General features: G+C 45.5%; 1 protein-coding gene across 1 annotated transcript in view; it reads left to right on the top strand.

Annotated features, from left to right (window-relative positions):
* LDB2 (LIM domain binding 2) overlaps positions 1–14,773 on the top strand; it is a 312,091-nt gene that overhangs the window by 288,288 nt on the left and 9,030 nt on the right. The window contains exons 5-8 of the mRNA XM_048508704.1: positions 10,933–10,935; positions 11,647–11,652; positions 11,712–11,835; positions 14,407–14,552. Coding sequence (XP_048364661.1) covers positions 10,933–10,935; positions 11,647–11,652; positions 11,712–11,835; positions 14,407–14,552 — 279 coding nt within the window. The remainder of the gene's footprint in view (positions 1–10,932; positions 10,936–11,646; positions 11,653–11,711; positions 11,836–14,406; positions 14,553–14,773) is intronic.

Genomic DNA, 14,773 nt, shown 5'->3' with positions numbered 1-14,773 from the left:
GCTGAGCCCTTAGAGAGTTGGTACCTGAGCCTGCTGAGATTTGAAGAAGAAGAGTTTGGATTTATATCCTTCCCAGTGGCAGAGCTATAAGGGGGTGGGGGCAGTGGTGGGATTCAGCCAGTTTGCACCACTTCAGCAGAACCGGTTGTTAAAATGGTGCTTGTAAACAACCAGTTGTTAAATTAATTGAATCCCACCATCGGAACCAGTTGTTAAATTATTTGAATCCCACCACTGGGCGAGGGTGCACTGTGTACTGAGCACATGCCAGTGAGTCATGTGGGGGTGGAAAATTACCCCCTTTCCCTTCCCCATCCCCCCCACTTACCTTAGTTTAAAGCAGCCTGGTGGGAACTACACTTCCTGGTGTAGAAAAAGCGATCTGGGGGGAGTTACACTTCCCAGGACACCTTGCGGAGGAGGGGTGGGGATGCCATTCCCCCCCTACACCTTTGACTCCACCTTTCTCTCATAAAAAGGCTCAGGACGGCTTACAAACTCCTTTCCATTCCTCTCCTCGCAACAGACGCCTTGTGAGGTAGGTGGGGTTGAGAGAGTTCTGAGAGAACTGTGAGCAGCCCATAGTCACCCAGCAGGCATCATGTGGAGGAGCGGGGAAACAAATCCAGTTCACCAGATTAGAGTCTGCCACTTATGTGGAGGAGTGGGGCATCAAAACCAGCTCTCCAGATTAGAGTCTACCACTCTTAACCGCTTCACCACTCTGGCCCTCTTAATTAAGCAGTATAGAATGGGTTGACAGCCAGGCTCTTAAACCTGTTTATTATTCACAGTTTAGACTGGCACTTAAAATGACCTAGGCCAGTGGTGGCAAACCTTTGGCACTCCAGATGTTATGGACTACAATTGGACTACATGGCCAATTGGCCATGCTGGCAGGAGCTGATGGGAATTGTAGTCCATAACATCTGGAGTGCCAAAGGTTCGCCACCACGGACCTAGGCGTACCATAATGCAGAGCAGGCTGTGTGAAGTGGCTTATTATATATGGGTTAATCCCCATAACACAGTGTGGAGAGGGCTAATACACCTCACTGTATCTTAGGGACAGTCTAGGCAATAATAATCTCAGGAGTAGTTTCAGGCGAGCCTGAGTTTGTCAGATCGCAGAAGCTAAGCAGGGTTGGCCCCGATTAGGACTTGGATGGGAGATCACCAAGGAAATCCAGGGTTGCTATTCAGAGCCAGTCGATGGCAAACGACCTCCGTTCATCTCTTGCCTTAAAAACTGTGTGGACTTGCCATTGATCAGCTTCCACTTGGTGGCAAAGAAAAGCTGTCAGGATGAAGATAATAAAGTACTTATTCATTGTGTGCAGGACCAAGGCCCATCCTGGAGCTCCCCGCTCTACTTACTAGGGGAGCCAGGCTGAGGCACTGAACCTGAGTTCATTAGGATGCTGTTACTTGAATGATTGGGGCTGTCCCATTTAGAGTGGGAATTAGTGGGACAGACCTTGCTTTGCAAGAGGGGTAACTTTGGATCTGTTCCACCACAGTTTATGGAGGTGGGTTTCCACAAGAAATCCATAAGAGCTAGGAAATAAAGTGTACGTTTTTTAAAAAAAGAAATGAAAATAATAAAGCTTACACTCAAATATAAAACACAAGCACACAAGCACACAGAGGTTTCAAGAGACCTAGGATTTAGAAAAAGGTGAGGGAAAAGATTTGAAACAGAGTAGGTCATTGTGGGGAGGGTAACATTTACCTGCATTGAAGAGGAAGGGCGAGAAAGTTGAGTCCAGCACCCCGCATTGGAGTCCAGAAGACAGGATGCTGTGCGCTGTGTACTAGACCAGTCCAGAAAACACTGAGCAAAGACTGCAAGGAGAGTGGCCCAGTTATAACAAAATTTAGCCCTCTAGCAATGTTTAGAGAGCTTTATTTCCTCAAACAAAAAAGAGGACAATGTGGTGGACATTGGGCTTAATTACTGAAACTGGGGAGTGTCCAGGAGTTGATTAGATTTAGGATGGAACTGATGAGATCACAATTCAGGGGCTATTAAAATTCAAAAGTGAGCTAGTGGTTTCCAAGACAGAGGCAGGAAAGAAGTGATAGAATTAACAAGGCAGAGAATAGCTGTCAGAAAGCTCTGATTGGCTGACACCTTAGCATATTTTTTGTGAATAACAGAACAGCTGAAGTTTCGTTTAGAACTGCATTTGACTAACTCAGTTTTTATTTATTGACAGTCTGAAAAGAAATTTTAAACAATAATCTTTTATGTGTTTTATAACTGTATTCTCATCAAGAACGAGGCCCAAGTTTGGAACTATCCAATCTTTTCATGGATTGTCAGTTTTATAATAAACTGGTATAGCTTAATGGTAAGCTGGGGTGGTGTAATGGTTAAAAGCAGGTAGACTGTGATCTGGAAAAAGCTTTGTTTCCCCGATCCTCCCCAAGTCGCCTGCGGGGTGGGTGACCTTCGGCCACTCACAGTTCTCTCAGAACTTTCTCCGCCCCACCGACCTCTCAAGGTTTCTGTTGTGGGGAGAGGAAGGGAAGGAGTTTGCAAGCTGCCTTGAGATTCCTTACAGTTGAGAAAAGTGGGGTATAAACCTGAACTCTTCTACTCTGACTATGGGCCAGTCACAGTTCTCGGCAAACTCTCTCAGCCCCACCTACTTCACCAGGTGTCTGATGTGGGGGAGGGGAAGGGAATGTTGATTATAAGCCACTTTGGTCGTTCCGCACTTGCGTTATCGAGCTAAGTTGGAGCTGCGTTCGACCTAAGTGCTCCATACAGCCACTGGGATCGACGTGGTTTTAGACCAGCTTCGCCCCGTGTAACGGTCAAATTTCCAACTCCAGTTGGGAACTGCTACTTTTTCAGGGAACCACGCTCGAACTCAGCTCGATTCCAGTAAAGTGTGGAATCTCTGGTGCCAGGAGTCCCCCATTCAGCCAATCACAGCTGAGTGTTTCGGGCATGCGTACAGCTGGCCAATCAAAAAACGCCACCTTCATCCCTCCGTTCCTGTGGCAGTTTTTTTTTATATAATGTGTGTGGGGATAGACGGAACATGGCCGTAGAACAGTAGCCAATCGGAACAGAGCGGCGAAGAGGCACAGGATGATTCTGCCCCCCGAGCTGGGATCAAGCTGGTTGCAGTGGGGAACAACAATGGCTTCGACCTAGGTTAGTACCCTTCTCAGGGAACGGGGTCGAACCTATTTTACTCATGTGCGGAATCGCCCTTTGTGACTCTTTAAGGTAGAAAAAAGCAGGGCATAAAAGCCAACTCTTCTTCTTCAAAGGCCTTCGCAGATGGAGCCCATGTCATTCATTAGGAAAGGATTCGGAAGATCACCTCATGAGCTTCATCAAAATACAGTGGCATGTAAATACGCAGAGCAACGTTTTGCCCTTTTTCAAACCTGGAGCTTGGGTGTAAATTTTTTGCCCTTCATATTTTGTGGGTCCACATCTGACCTACTGTGGCTTAAACAGTATTCAAATGAAATCCTGCAGTTCTGGGTTTTTTCCTCCAGATCTTAAAAACTGATGCTTTTTCCAGGTTTAGAATCTGGAGCTGCATTTTAGAGCATTTTCTATCTTCTCTGGCAAGAAGTAAGTTTTCTGCTCTAAGGATATAGAAATAATGAGTATGCACGTCACATGACATATATTTTAAACAACTGCAAAACAACACTGTATTCACGATTTAAAAGGCAAACACCAACTAAAATGGATTAAACTGTGCCATCAGTTCCTCCAGAGAGCATCCCAAGCGAACTTTCTTTAGATGAGTGAAGTCTGCCACCTAGAGACCAGAACTAAAGTAGCTTTTTCTTGTCTGCCGTGCATGCAAGAAATAGGCTCTGGTAACAACTGTGGAGTATTTGAGGAAGAGAACAAAGAAATTCACCGAAGGATATTAGTACATATTTGTTGTGCTCTGCAAAGACTACAGAGCTGTTCACAATTAACTGCCAAAAATCAAGTATAAACAATGTGAGACTGATTATTATTATTATTATTTCAGAGATTACCAGAAGGGACCTTTTCATTGTAGGTGGCAAAATAGTTATTCCTGTGCATCTGTGAAGAATATTTCTTGGTTCAGGATTGTGGTAGATGCATCATTCAAAGAGGTCCTTTGATTGCATGAGACAAAGAGGGTTGTTTTGGTCATGCAAGGAGTGGCGTAGGAGGTTAAGAGCTCGTGTATCTAATCTGGGGGAACCGGGTTTGATTCCCAGCTCTGCCGCCTGAGCTGTGGAGGCTTATCTGGGGAATTCAGATTAGTCTGTACACTCCCACATACGCCAGCTGGGTGACCTTGAGCTAGTCACAGCTTCTCGGAGCTCTCTCAGCCCCACCTACCTCACAGAGTGTTTGTTGTGAGGGCGGAAGGGCAAGGAGATTGTCAGCCCCTTTGAGTCTCCTGTAGGAGAGAAAGGGGGGATATAAATCCAAACTCTTCTTCTTCTTCTCTATGGTTTATTGAAGTAGTGCGAGTCGGCCAATCATAAGTTCAGCAATTTTATTTATTAATTTGATATATAGGCTACTCTTCCCTTCCCTATCAGACCCAGGGCAGCTCACAACTGTTACATAATACAATAATAAAATCAACCGTCATTATAAAACCAGTATCTCTGCGCTCAAGAACTAATAGGTAAGAGATAAATTAGAACAGAAAGCAAAGAAAATAAAGGAAGGGTATAGAATAGGGGTGGCCAACCTATGGTGCTCCAGATGTTCATGGACTACAATTCCCATCAGCCCCTGCCAGCAGGGTCAGTTGACTGATGGGAATTGTAGTCCATGAACATCTGGAGCATTATAGGCTGGCCACCCCTGGTATAGAATAATAAACTGAACAGAAGGGACGGGACGGGAAGAAAAGAGAAGAGAAGAGGAGGAGAAGGGCCAGCTGAACTCCGCTGCTGCCCTCAGCCATTGGCCTGGCCCTGCAGAACTGAAGAAAGGACCAGGTCTTATTTGAGAGGTGTTCCACCAGGCTGGAGCCGGAGCCAAAAAGGCTCTGGCTCTGGTTGAGGGCAGGCAGACAGTTTTTCAGAACAGGGACCACCAGTAAGTTGTGTTTTGTAGGGCACTGTGCTCTTTGGAGCGTGTACTGGGAGACGCGGTCCCACAGATATGAAGGTTTCAGACCATTTAGCTTCTTAAACGTCAACTCCACAGTCTTGAACCCGATCCAGTATTCCGCTTGGAGCCCGTGAAGCTGATGGAGCATTGGTTGAATATGTGCTGTCCACAGTGTCTCCGTAAGGATGTGCAGCTGCGTTCTGGGCAAGCTGGATCTTGCAGAGCAGTCTGAAGAATAGTCCTGCATAGACCAAGTTATGGTAGTCTAGTTCCGCAGGGCCTGTAAGACTGAGCTGTTCCGCCGGGCCTTTGGGGAGGCCGGCCGCTGATGGCCCCCTGTAACATCTGCAACATCTGTAACATCAGTGGATCCTGCCGCTCCCCCCCTTCTGGTTTTTAGGGGATTGATAGTAGGCGCCATCTATTATGTTGATTTTAGTATGCTGCGTTTTAATGGGGTGGGGTTATTTTATTTATATAGAGCCAATTTAATTAATATTTATCAGATTTTAGTCTTTGGTTTATGTGCTCTATTTTGTTTTGTTGTTCACCACCCTGAGCCCTCCGGGGGAGGGCAGTATATAAGTTCAACCAATAAATAAATAAATAAATAAATAAGCACCTGTTGTGTAAAGGTATTAGGTTATTTAAACTGATGGTTACAGAGAGAGTGCCAGGATAGTGTGGTGGTTATTTATTTTATTTATTTATTTATTTGATTTATTTTTATTTTTATTCATTTATTTTTTAAGCTTTTATACCGCTCCATCCCTTAGGGCAGGGGTGTCAAACTCGCGGCCCTCCAGATGTTCATGAACTACAATTCCCATCAGTCCCTCCCAACATGAGCATTGGCTATACTGGCAAGGGCTGATGGGAACTGTAGTTCATGAACATATGGAGGGCCGCAAGTTTGACACCTGTGCCCTAGGGGCTCAGGGCGGTGAACAGCAATGATAAAACAACTTAAAAACATACCATTGGGCCTGGAGCTAAAACACACGGGTTCAAATCCCTATTCTGACTTTGAAGGTTGGGGCCACTCACGCAGGCTCAAGCATTGAAACCAATTCTGCACACCATCCGCAAGCACAATAATTTGCTTGGTTCACAGGGTGAGGTTTTTTTCCCATCCTTAAAATTTCCAAAACTTTCCCGAAGCTCAAATGTTCCTCCAAGAAGGCTTCTAGAAAAATAAGGTTACCACATTAATTGGAAACAGACAACAGTTGGCTGGATGAACATATGTCGGGGGTGCTTTGATGGCGTGTTCCTGTGTGGCAGGGGGTTGGACTTGATGGCCCTTCTGTTCTCTTCCAGCTAAGAACATAAGAACATAAGAACAAGCCAGCTGGATAAGACCAGAGTCCATCTAGTCCAGCACTCTGCTACTCGCAGTGGCCCTCCAGGTGCCTTTGGGAGCTCACGTGCAAGATATGAAAGCAATGGCCTTCTGCGGCTGTTGCTCCCGATCACCTGGTCTGCTAAGGCATTTGCTATCTGAGATCAAGGAGGATCAAGATTGGTAGCCATAGATCGACTTCTCCTCATAAATCTGTCCAAGCCCCTTTTAAAGCTATCCAGGTTAGTGGTCATCACCACCTCCTGTGGCAGCATCTTCCAAACACCAATCACACGTTGCATAATGATTCTATGAATGCAATTAAATGAGCTCTATAATTCTATGAGTGCAATTAAAACTGGCATTCTGGAGGGCACTCAACATAGTTCTATATTTCCCATAGAAACACAGCAAAACCTTGCAACCAGGATTCTTATGGAAGTTCGTTCTGCTTAGCAAAGGTTCCATTTTTCTTTGCAATTTCTCCCTTCCTTGTATTTACAGCCCAGCTCTCCTTCTTTCAAGTCATCGCAGGGCGTAACATTTATCTATCATGTGCCAATTATCAGTTTTGGGGTAGGAATGGGGAATTAAGAAGAAGAAGAAGAAGAAGAAGAAGAAGAAGAAGAAGAAGAAGAAGAAGAAGAAGAAGAAGAAGAAGAAGAAGAAGAAGAAGAAGAAGAAGAAGAAGAAGAGTTTGGATTTATATCCCCCCTGTCTCTCTTGCAGGAGACTCAAAGGGGCTTACAATCTCCTTGCCCTGCCCCCCTCACAACAAACACCCTGTGAGGTGGGTGGGGCTGATAGAGCTCCGAGAAGCTGTGACTAGCCCAAGGTCACCCAGATGGCATGTGTGGGAGTGCACAGGCTAATCTGAATTCCCTAGATAAGCCTCCACAGCTCAGGCGGCAGAATTGGGAATCAAACCCAGTTCCTCCAGATTGGATACACGAGCTCTTAACCTCCTACGCCACTGCTGCTCCAATGCTTTTCACTTTGTAAGCAAAGACATTGCTCATTTTATTTTAGTTTTTAATTACACTTCTGAAATAGCACTCCCACAGCGCTTTAAAGTCCCAATTAAATTGATCAGACTGTTTTTGCCTGTAAAATGAAGAGCCTGCCTTACTTTATTCTGCTTCACTTCCCTCAAAATACAAGAGCTGATAATTAAAAATAGATTTATGGTTGCGGTGGCCAACTATGGGAGAGAACAGAAAGTGATCAATAAAGTTGGAAGCAGGAGGAAAGGAGGAAAATAGAAAGGGAACTGCTTCTTTCTGAGATGGCGGCTATCTTGCAGAGCTGTGACTAAACTACGTGTTATTTTCAAGATAACCAATTGGATCTTCCCCATGTTGCCAACGGGTGCCCACCAACACCTTTCTGGAACCCCAGGTGTTTTTAAGAAGTGGGAGGGCCAGAGAGGGCTTTTGCCCAGCGAAGCTTCTGGTTGACGATTGTAGATTAGATTTTTTGTTTATTTATTTATTTCTTCAAGGGGATGTTGCAGCTGCCACCACAATGCCAGGATCTGCACTATGTACTGAAGTAAAGTTGTGGCAATAATTTCATGGCTGGCTCCTCTTCCTGGCACTCACGAAGCGAAGCAAGCCTTTATTGGCATAGACAGCTGTACAACAATAATAAAAACAGATTAAAAAGCATATACAATACAGGATATACATGTTAGGACGAAGGAAATCTACTGGCATTTAGTAATTTCCAGGAGAAAGTCTGTCACTATCATACAGAGAGAAGGATCAGGGTTGTCCAACAAGTTGTGTAATCTAATTAAATCGGGGAGATCGGGTAAATGTAAAGGAGTAAGATTCACTTACTTGGATCTGATTTCCTTGAATCTGAGACATTGAAGTAATTGGTGGGCCAGAGATTCAACTGAGCCATCGTTACATGGGCACAATCTTTTAGCCTTTTCTTGCTTATTAAATCTGCCATGTAACAAGGCAGAAGGCATAACATTAAACCTGGCGAGCATTATGGCTCTCCTTTGAATGGGGTTTATTAAGCAATACAGGTAGTGTGCCAAGTGGCCCCGTTCAAATGGGAGAGAAAAATACAGGGGGGAGCACGTTTTCTTGGCTGCGGTGATTAGGGTAGAGAACTCTCTATCCAATAGTTGACCTTTTAATTTCCTATAAGCTTCTGAATAGGACAAAGGGCAAAGTGAATCCACTGACAGTCCTGGCACTCACCATGCTGTGTCAGAATGGGCCTGCAAGGTCAAAAATGGTTTGGGACCCTGTTCTACTGTATTACTGTAAAGCAGCTGCAGAGGAGGTTGATTTAGAATGCTTGTGCCCCTATCCCCAGTGGCGTAGCACCCAGAGGGTGGGGGGTGCGCGACACACTGGGCGCGCGCCCCTACAGGGCAAGGCAAGGGCGTGGAGGGAGCGTTCCGGGGTGGGGCAGGGCAGGGACACAGGGCGCATGCGTGCCCTGGATGCAGTTCCCCCTTGCTCTGCCCCTGCCTACCCCATACACATCTTTGCATGCTTCTTTCCTTATGAGGGTTAATGCGGGGGGTGGGGGGGAGTTTGATGCTGTAGATCTAAAAATGCTCCCTCCTTTAAATTGTAAAAACCCTTCTCCGAAGATAAAAATTAGCACGCTTGGGATAACGAAGGGCTAACCCGGTTCTTCCATGATATGCTGACTGGCAACTTACAGGAAGTTTGTTTGTATATGCAGATTTCAAAAATAGCACATACCCCTTTCCCCCATCTGCAGGCTAAAGTAATATAGCTTGTATCTATTAAAAACTCTACCACCTCCTGTGGGTGCACTGGTAGACTGAGATGGATTTAAAAGGAGAATTTGGGCTCTCTAGTTTAAACACTATTGAAAGTGATGTTGTTTGGGGGTGGATTCCAGCATCACAGCGGCTGCACGGGGGGGGGGGGGCGCAAAACTCAGATTTTGCACCGGGCTCCATTTTCCCTCTATGCCTCTGCCCAGAGGGGAGGGCAGAAGGAACTGCCAGCTGCCGGCTGGGACCCCAGCTGGTGGGGGGCAACGGAGGGCAGGGCGGGGGAGTCTGCCGTTCCCGGGCTTGGAGAGCAGCTTTTATAAGCGCTAGGCCGGGGGCGGGGCTTGGGAAGGCGTGGCCATGCCCTAGGGGCAGGTGGGGGTGTGGCCCCACCCCCAGACCCCCCATAAAAAATCTATACCTACGTCCCTGCTGTCATAACAAGAATTTGGCATGATTAGCATACTGCATTATACCTCTTTGAGTGGACACTGGCGTAATGTTGAAGACCTGGGTGACAGCTTTGTATAACTGTCTAATACTTGATCTCAGTCATCCAGATATTTTATCCGTATAGTACCCTGTACGATCACTTTTGACCACTGTGGAAGGCCAGTGACCGAAACATGTCTGATTTCAAGTCAAAAAGTGTGATATAGGATTCCTTTGTATTTCGTTCATTTATGCACATAAGGCAGGCTGTTATCCTACTATGACGTGATGGTTTTAATTTGTAATAAATGCATTTGTATTTTTTGTTATATAGCTGTTTTTTAATCTAGTAGCCTTAGTCAATTCTTGACCTTTTCGGTACTTAATTCTTGTTATAGGGTTAAGTTTGTTATTCTCCCTTTTTCTGGTTTGTGTCGGAAGATCTGATGTCACCTCCTTTTAACCTTCCCCTGACAAAGGGGTTTTCTTTTTATCGGAATTATAAGAATGTTTTCAGCATATTTTAAAAGAGAAGTGGAGGAGCAGGGATCTGGCAGTAGCGAAAAGGACAAGATCAGAAGATGGAGATCCTGTGGATCCTCTTTTGCTGCTAGAGCCTCTTTCTTCAGGCAGAGAGAGCCTTCCCCTGACACGAGAACTTCAGAACAGCACACGCTACGTCAGGGGACGGCCAGTGGAAAAACACGGCCATTTGCAGAACAGACCCACAGGATCCGGCTGAAGGAGTAAGGCCCATTCCATACGGGCCGATAAACACAGGTGTAGGACGCTAAAAAAACCATTTGGGGATGTGCACTTCACAGATCCCGCCCCCAAAATGAGCCTGCCCTGTGTTATTTCCCCCAAACCAGGGTTTTTGAAAATTGCTAAACAAGTGAGTCTTTTCAAAAAACCCGGGTTGCAGCCGCTCGTGAGCAAACAACCAGGCAGGAGATGCCTTATTCCTCTCTGTTTTCCTTTTTAAAAAATGTCATGACTTGTATCAGCGTAGCTGCGTAGCTACGCAGGTGCAGATGGCCTTATAGTGGGACATCAGCGTGGCTGTGGAGCTTCATTTGTTCATGCCTGCATACCATGTTTCCCCGAAAATAAGACAATGTCTTATATTAATTTTTGCTCCCAAAGATGCGCTATGTCTTATTTTCAGGGGATGTCTTATTTTTCCGTTCCACAGCTGCATGCTCTGGTGTTCTGTTTGACAAGCATGCTTCCAAACAAAAACTTGGCTACGTCTTACTTTCAGGGGATGCCTTATATTTTGCACTTCAGCAAAACCTCGACTACGTCTTATTTTCAGGGGATGCCTTATATTCGGGGAAACAGGGTAGCTATGCAAGTATGGGAAGTAATTTTTTTTAAAAGACGTGTTTCCGAGCGAAGGCATGACAGAAACCCGAATTGTTTCTGTGGGCTTCAATAGCTGCCTGCCCAGATGCACGTGAATGTGAAAACAGGAAAACGGGTTCCTTTATCCTGACTGCAACCCGTTATACATTTGCTGTGTGGAAGGGGCCAAAGAGAGAGAGAGTCGACTGTAACGGGGAAGATTTTTTTTTTTTAAAAAAAAAGAGGCACCTTTCGTAAACTAAAAAAAGAAATTCACAGCAGGAAGAACGGGGAGAGAGCAGATGAGAAAGAAAAGATAGGTGGATAAGAAGTGCAAAATGGAGATGCTGTCGACTTTGCAAAAGCACGGGCTGAAAACAGTATACAAGCCTGTGTATTATAAAAGAAGATAAAACAATAGTAATAAAAATGTCAGCCGTGAGTTACTGCCGCTTTTCCTTCTGCCTGATTCCTTTCCATGCTCTTCCTTCCCACGTAGTAAATCAACATTGATTGCAGAGTAATTTTCAAATAATGTGTAATTACATTCCAAGTCTCTTAGCACTGGAACCGACCAGGTCAGAAGAGCCCACACTATGCTGCATTGAAATGGACACCACTTCAGTCTCCTTTTGCTTAGCAGAATGAAGAGCAGCCCAGAAAACGAAGCTCTGGGTTTCAATCCAGGCGCCGCTCGCCATAAACCTAATTTCTGGCATTTTTTTCTTTTGCAGTTGTGTGTAATATTGGAGCCAATGCAGGAGCTGATGTCGAGGCATAAAACTTACAGTCTCAGTCCTCGGGATTGCCTGAAAACTTGCTTGTTCCAAAAATGGCAGCGCATGGTGGCCCCCCCAGGTACAGCTGGCCTTTGTTGTGTTCAGGTGGCTTAAAGAGACGGAGGGTTGAAGATGGAGAAAGGACTCGAGGTTCATTTCCCATTACAAATGCTACTGGCAATCACTGATTTTTCGAACAGGGTGCCATGGGAACCTGGCATTTCTTGCAAATGTATCTAAGGTCCATAAGGCAGACAAACTTCCTTGAAAGATAAAGAGTTTTGCTGTAAGACAAAGACAGGTTTAAGAGCACCCAGTGAGCCAAGCTGGGAACTGAGGCCTTAGTCCAACACTGTTCCCAATGCCCCAGTGGGTCTTAAGCCAAGGAAAAATAACTGATTTGGGTTCAAGTTGTCTCACATACACCCAGTGGCATATTGCCAAGGGGACATGGGGGCGTGCAACGCACCAGGTGCTCACCAGTGCGGAGGCGTGGCAGGGTGTTCCAGGGTGGGGCAGAGTGGGGGCGTGGCAGGGGCACAGGGTGCACACATGCCTTGGTCGCAGTTCCCCCTCGCTCTGGCCCTGCATATGTCAGACTCTCGAACGTGGAAATAACAGAGACCATAGGAAAGTCCTAAAGCAGTTTATTTCTTGCGACGCGAAGAGTAACAATAGAAAGCAGGAGCTGAGCTAGAGACCTATATCCTTTAAACCCTCCCCCCCGTTTCGCCCCACACCAAATGTCCACTACAGTTTCTACAACAATGGCACTACAGAGCTTCAAAGAACCTGGGAACCGTTCACACCTTCTTGCAGATGAGCTGGCGCCAGGAGGTTGCCAGGAAGGGGAGAGGGGAACAGGAAAGCATTTACAGGAAAACATTTGCAATTCACACACAGCAAGACATCTAGGTACTAACAGGCATGGTCCTGACAGCCTACACCCGTAGTGGTGAACCTTTGGCACTCCAGATGTTATGGACTACAATTTCCATCAGCCCCTGCCAGCATGGCCAATTGTAGGGGCTGATGGGAATTGTAGTCCATAGCATCTGGAGTGCCAAAGGTTCGCCACCACTGGCCTACACCATTCAGATTTGCCATGCCTCCAGGTATGTTGCAGGTTTATAGCCTGTTTTCTCCCATGCCAGTTAAGACTTGTCACTGCCATCTTATCTACATTTATATGTTTATTTACCTTACTTGTAGTACACTTTCCTCATTGGGACTCAAGGCAGATTACACAGAGTAAGTCAGTACAATGAACAGCGGTGGGATATCCAACAAACTGGCAATAGTATTTAGACTAGAAAAAATCTGAACGAAGCTGCAACAAAGCATAAGTATTAACATGACATGTTAAATCAGTGGTTCTCAACCTTCCTAATTCTGTGACCCTTTAATACAGTTCCTCATGTTGTGGTGACTCCCAACCCTAACGTTTATCCATTCTACAGACGGAGAACACTGATGCAGAGAGTCTTAGGCGACCCCTGTGAAAGGGTCGTTCGACCCCCCCAAAGGGGTCGCGACCCACCGGTTGAGAACCACTGTGTTAAATGATGCAAAAATCACCTAGTTGGATCCTACTTAACAGCAACAGACAGTACGAACTATACAAAGTAGTATAGTCCACAGTCCGTAACGCTTTGCCAAAGCATCTTTCTGCCATCTTCTTTTCCAGTTGGCAAGATATCCACCTCTCTAGCTCTAACTTTGATGGTTTTGTCCTCAGAGAAAAGAACTGCATGGCTTGGGGAAGGGGGCACTATGGCCCATTATGCATTGATTACTTACCTCAGGTTCCATACCTGCCCAGGGGGCTATAGTGTGGCTTCCTTGCATTTCTCTGTTTACACGTGCTGGCTTGCTGAAGTCTCAATGGGCCTCTGGTTTTCCTGGTTTTCTTAACTCTACCCATCAACTCCCTCTTAAAGGCACAGAACTCATCACACACAATCGCTACAAAATCAAGGGCTTTGTTAAAACCCTTTAAATTGCAGTTATAAACCTGTGACAACAGTTATATTGATATTGTAAGCCTTTTCTAAAAATAACCCCTCCAAAAGAAAAGGCAAAGTATTTCCTCTCCGGGGGTTGGGCGGTATAAAAATCCCATAAATAAATAAATAAATAAATAGATGGATGGATGGATGGATGGATGGATGGATGGATGGATGGATGGATGGATGGATGGATGGATATGATGGATATGATGGATATGATAGATAGATAGATAGATAGATAGATAGATAGATAGATAGATAGATAGATAGATAGATAGATAGATAGATAGATAGATAGATAGATAGATAGATAGATAGATAGATAGATAGATAGATAGAAAGGGGTACAAATCAATTTGTAATTTTTAAAAAAGAAGGAGCTCTTCGATCTTCCAGAAGCAGGACGGGGACCTTCCCAAATGCATCCCAGTGCCTACTGACATGTTATTTGATTCCAAAATCTCTTCATGGTCAGTATCTTGTGCGTGACTGTTGACTTTCAGCCCTGGATTAGCATTCCGAATGTTTAATGATTCCAGTCAGGACAGGGTGGGGGCGTGGAGGATAAAACGATTGCCTCTGCCATGTCCCTTAGCCTGTATTATCTATCCCTTGTTTTGCTTCCTGCATGTCCACTGTAGTAGAGCCCACGAGACAGCCGACAACCAAACGGAGGAAAAGGAAAAATTCCACCAGCAGCACCTCCAACAGCAGCGCCGGGAACAACGCAAACAGTGCCGCGAGCAAGAAAAAAGCAGCAGCTGCCAACCTGAGTCTTTCAAGTCAGGTACCTGTAAGTCTGGCTTTCCTTCTAGGCCTTTTAGGACTATTATGTTATTGTTAAAATACACAGAAGCCCACTTTGAAAGATCCGCAAACTAGACTCCCTGGAAACTTCATTCAGGGGGGTCAGAGAAACCCTCCAAGACAAGCTTCCGTGGGAGGGGGCTGGAAAGATAAGTCTGTAGAACCCCCGCACCATCACACTCCTGAAGTTCTGCGCACATA

The sequence above is a fragment of the Sphaerodactylus townsendi genome, linkage group LG10, assembly GCF_021028975.2.
Source record: "Sphaerodactylus townsendi isolate TG3544 linkage group LG10, MPM_Stown_v2.3, whole genome shotgun sequence".
In the NCBI taxonomy this organism is placed as follows: Eukaryota; Metazoa; Chordata; class Lepidosauria; order Squamata; family Sphaerodactylidae; genus Sphaerodactylus; species Sphaerodactylus townsendi.
This window is presented reverse-complemented; position numbering and strand designations above follow the sequence as displayed.